The sequence below is a fragment of the Palaemon carinicauda genome, chromosome 43 (assembly GCF_036898095.1).
Source record: "Palaemon carinicauda isolate YSFRI2023 chromosome 43, ASM3689809v2, whole genome shotgun sequence".
Classification (NCBI taxonomy): domain Eukaryota; kingdom Metazoa; phylum Arthropoda; class Malacostraca; order Decapoda; family Palaemonidae; genus Palaemon; species Palaemon carinicauda.
The window spans coordinates 18,863,558-18,868,557 of record NC_090767.1 but is presented as its reverse complement, the minus strand read 5'-3'; the positions used below and the strand labels follow the sequence as shown (position 1 = coordinate 18,868,557).

The 5,000-nt window shown below is 26.2% G+C and overlaps 2 protein-coding genes across 17 annotated transcripts in view; one reads left to right on the top strand and one right to left on the bottom strand.

The window, feature by feature from the left end:
* LOC137633951 (elongator complex protein 2-like) overlaps positions 1–5,000 on the bottom strand; it is a 281,330-nt gene that overhangs the window by 241,351 nt on the left and 34,979 nt on the right. The window lies entirely within an intron of this gene.
* The window catches only part of LOC137633949 (uncharacterized), an 11,505-nt gene that overhangs the window by 1,823 nt on the left and 4,682 nt on the right, over positions 1–5,000 (top strand). Inside the window, exons 2-9 of one of the 10 annotated variants that reach the window (XM_068366192.1) lie at positions 339–368; positions 600–641; positions 1,375–1,416; positions 2,224–2,295; positions 2,551–2,613; positions 3,902–3,931; positions 4,156–4,197; positions 4,701–4,742. In XM_068366192.1, the coding sequence (XP_068222293.1) occupies positions 339–368; positions 600–641; positions 1,375–1,416; positions 2,224–2,295; positions 2,551–2,613; positions 3,902–3,931; positions 4,156–4,197; positions 4,701–4,742 (363 nt within the window). The remainder of the gene's footprint in view (positions 1–338; positions 369–599; positions 642–1,374; positions 1,417–2,223; positions 2,296–2,550; positions 2,614–3,901; positions 3,932–4,155; positions 4,198–4,700; positions 4,743–5,000) is intronic. The other 9 variants (XM_068366194.1, XM_068366193.1, XM_068366195.1 and 6 more) reach the window with 9 other exon arrangements.

The following is a 5,000-nucleotide window of genomic DNA, read 5'->3' as shown; positions in this document are numbered from 1 at the left end:
TAAGAAAGAATAAGGCCTTCTATATTCATGAAAATTCGCTGGCATTTCACATATAAAAGCCTTTGGAGAATAAAATTGTGTACAGTGACTTCTTGTTGTTTAGCAAATTATGTTTCAGAGCTTAAGTTAGTTTTAAAATAGATGTCTTTTCATTACACATACAACGTTCTCATATCCCTTGACGACCTCGAATAAGATACTTGCGTCTTCTTCTTCTTGTTTCACTTTTGATAGATTTGAAATCATCATTTAGAGACAGAATTTATTTATATATGTTTCCCTCTAATTCTTATTCTCTTCACTCAAAATGATTGATCAAATCTACACTTTCCTTTCAGGGCATGACGAGCTTCTACAAAGAATTCCGGGTAAGTCTCTTCTGGATTTTCATCATGATATTTAGAGTTTTTATTTAATCTGTTGATCCAGAAACTAATAATAAGTGTAAATATTAATCATCATCAGATAGACTACATAATCTAAGTATAAATTGATCATAGTTTCGAACAGTATCCTGAATTACACAGTTATTAGCATATAGAGAATTTGATTTTTTTCATTGATGCAACCATTTGAAAAATCTTTAATTATATTTTCAGATATGCAGCAGAAATTCCAACATCTTGAAAATAATCTTCAAGGTAATCTGTCTAATAGTAGTTATATTTTCTACTGATTCTTGAAATATATATATATATATATATATATATATATATATATATATATAAATATATATATATATATACATATATATATATACATATATATATATATATATATATATATATATATATATATATATATATATATATTTATATATATATATACATATATATAAATATATACATATATATATTTGTATATATATATATATATATATATATATATATATATATATATATATATATATATATATATATATATATATATATATATATATATATATATATATATATATATATATATAGATATATATATATATATATATATATATATATATATATATATATATATATATCTATATATATATATGTAAATATATATATGTAAATATATATATATATATATATATATATATATATATATATATATATATATATATATATATATATATATATATATATATATATAAAATCTCGAACCCACTGGCAAGGTATTTTGAGTTATGCATTTCCTTTGAATGGGTTACTATTAGAAGTGAGATATCCGGTGTTCGATTGCTTATAAATCTGGTCAACTTAATTGATTGTCGTATTAAGTGAAAAACAAATCTTGATCCATAGAGTTGGAAAAACAGAGTTATTGGAATTTTGAGATTTATACTTTTTTTTCAATTTATGCAAATATTTGAAAGAGAATTATTTATGTTTTCAGATGTGCAGGAGAAACTCGAACATCTTGAAAATAATCTTCAAGGTAATCTTACTTCTTATATCGTTTACTTATCTCCTTATTTCCTTTCCTCTCTGGGCTATTTTTCCCTCAGGGAGCCCTTGGGCTTATAGCATATTGCTTTTCCAACTAGTGTTTTAACTTAGCTAATAATAATAATAATAATAATAATAATAATAATAATAATAGATTGTTTTCACTATTTCTAATTTCCCTAACTTTTCTCTATATTTTCGCTTGACACCCAGTAGTTGTCTTTTTTTCTGACTTCCAAAGAAGACACACCAAGGTTTCATACTCCTATGACACATACCCACACACACACATATATATGTATATATATATATATATATATATATATATATATATATACTGTATATATATATATATATATATATATATATATATATATATATATATATATATATATATATATATATATATATATATATATATATATATATATATAAAGGATATTTGTCATGAGGACAGATGACTTTTTAATTGTTTAGAATTTGGAACGTTCTCAGAAATGCAGTAAAACAGAAAGTGTTAGAGAGGAAGATCTTCAGAGAGTTATTTTGACTATGAGAAATACTTTTTAATCCACAAAGGAATCAATAAGTTCCCTTACATAGAGAGAACACATTTGAATTAATTCTCTTCTCTTTTCTGAATGATTATTATCATAAAATCTGGACTAACTTTCAATAAAGAGCTTATGACCATGGATTAAATTTTGAATCAATTTATGATAATAATTTTCTCCCTCCCCTGAATCCTCTTTCTCTGCTAAGAAGATCTTGCATATAATCTCCTTCTCTACTTTAGGGCTCAGCCAAGAGACCGGACAGCTTGTCAGAAGGGAAGTCTTGGAACACTTGACTAATGTATCAGCAGCAGGTAAGTTCTCTTTAGTTAGTGATTGGGATTCTTGAAAAGATATAGTTCAAAGAAGATAGAAATTGCAACGTGGAATATTGACCATCACTTGTATGATTAACATCATCAATATATTTGCTGATTTTGTTCTTGTTCATTTGGTTTTTTAATCCCATGGTGGAGTGGAGTCATATCTTTGTGTTCTTCCTTGATCAATGAAAGAAGAACATAGCAAACTTATAATATGTTGTTCAAGGGATTATTTTCTTCTTCCAGCAAATGAAGAGATCAAGTTTTATGTTCACGAGGAGATATCTGGAGTCATCTCTTTGGCACAAGGTCAGTTTAAAAAGTGTATTTATTTGGTCAATCACTCATAGCCCTTAAGGGAGATCTGTGTTTGATGAATACTATTTCAGAGATCTTGACCGAGTTAATGTCTATTTAGCAGAATCAACAGTCCATGTCATTACTTTTCTTAGATTTAGATAATATTATCTGTTACTGTTTTATCATTACTCACTATCTAGACTTAAAACTGAACTATTTTAAACTATGTTTACACAAGTAGTTCCTCGTAACCAATAACAACACCTAATGATTCTCAGTGTATGGGGGAAAATATTATGAGGATGTGTCTTTAGAGAGATTGCAACTGTTGCTATAAGAGTTTGGCGGCGTGGAGATGATGCTTCCTCTTTAGTGAGATATAAGGTTTGTGTAATCTTGCTCCTATAGATCATACCTCACTCTGTCGTGAGGAAGGCTTTCCAGGTTACTTAATATATATATATATATATATATATATATATATATATATATATATGTGTGTGTATATATATATATATATATATATATATATATATATATGTGTGTGTGTATATATATATATATATATATATATATATATATATATATATATATATATATACATATAATATATAAATATACATATATATATATATATATATATATATATATATATATGTATATATACATATATACATATATTATATATATATATATATATATATATAAATATATATATATATATATATATAAATATATATATATATATATATATATATATATATATATGTACATACATATATATACATATAATATATATAACATATATATTAATATATAGATTAATATATTTACGACATTTTTGCCACTAGTATAATGTGAGGTCATTAGATAGTAAATAGTCATAGACCGAGAATGGAAGTTGAGGGATTGGGTAAGTGGTGAAAGGGGAATGAGGTAGATAAAAGGATGAGGAAGAATAAGGCCTTCTATGTTCGTGAAAATTCGCTGGCATTTCACATATAAAAGCCTTTGGAGAATAAAATTGTGTACAGTGACTTCTTGTTGTTTAGCAAATTATGTTTCAGAGCTTAAGTTACGTTTTAAAATAGATGTCTTTTCATTACACATACAACGTTCTCATATCCCTTGACGACCTCGAATAAGATACTTGCGTCTTCTTCTTCTTGTTTCACTTTTGATAGATTTGAAATCATCATTTAGAGACAGAATTTATTTATATACTGTATATATGTTTCCCTCTAATTCTTATTCTCTTCACTCAAAAGGATTGATCAAATCTACACTTTCCTTTCAGGGCATGACGAGCTTCTACAAAGAATTCCGGGTAAGTCTCTTCTGGACTATTATGATATTTATAGATTTTATTTAATATGTCAATCCAGCAACTAATAATTAGAGTCAATATTAATCTTCAACTGATGAACTACATCGCATAAGCAGAAATATATCATAGTTTGGAACAATATCTCTAATTGCAAAGTTATTAGAATATTGATTTTTTTTTATTTATGCAGACATTTGAAAAATATTTTTTTTTTATATTTTCAGATATGCAGGAGAAACTTCAACATCTTGAAAATAATCTTCAAGGTAATCTTTCCAATAGATTTTTTCCAAATCTTTTCATTTCCTTTGTCTCTATGTCTTCACTTTACACCCAAAAAGATGATTATATGATGACTTATGTGTGGTTAAGGAGTCATCATTGCATATGCAGTCGTTGTCTTGTTCTCATAGTGTTGAAAGATATTTACACAACAGTTGTTTTTCTTTGAGTTAATCTTGAAATAACAAACACTATTATTCATTGAATATGCAGTGTTGTTTCAGTCTTGACATTCCTGTATCTTATTCGAGAGCATTAATTGCACATTCAATAGTTTTCACACTTTTTGAAGGATATTCAAGATCTTTCGTTGCATATACAGTATTTTTACTTCATTTTGATACAGTTGAAGGAGATTGAAAAATGTCATATCATATACAAGAGTTGTCTTTCATCAGCTACGCTTTTTTTTTTAAACTTTAGAGTATCTATTGCATTTTTATTAGTTAAGACAGACACCAGTATTTTGAGACATTTTTATTTTCAGATGTGCAGCAGGAACAAGGGAATCTGAAAACTTATTTTCAAGGTAATACTTCTAATATTTAGAGTAAATTAATTTATCACTGTATATTTCTTACCCTAATGACTATACTCTTATTAGATAATTTGAGGCATAATATTTGATTGCAATATACGCTCATGGTCTTTTCTGTCCAGGACTTCATCATGAACTGGAACACGTGAAAGGTCCTTGTTATTCCAGCAATTTTGATCATCCCTCCTAAATGCTTATCGGTTCATCTTGATGAGATATTTTTTAATAGTATATATATATATATATATA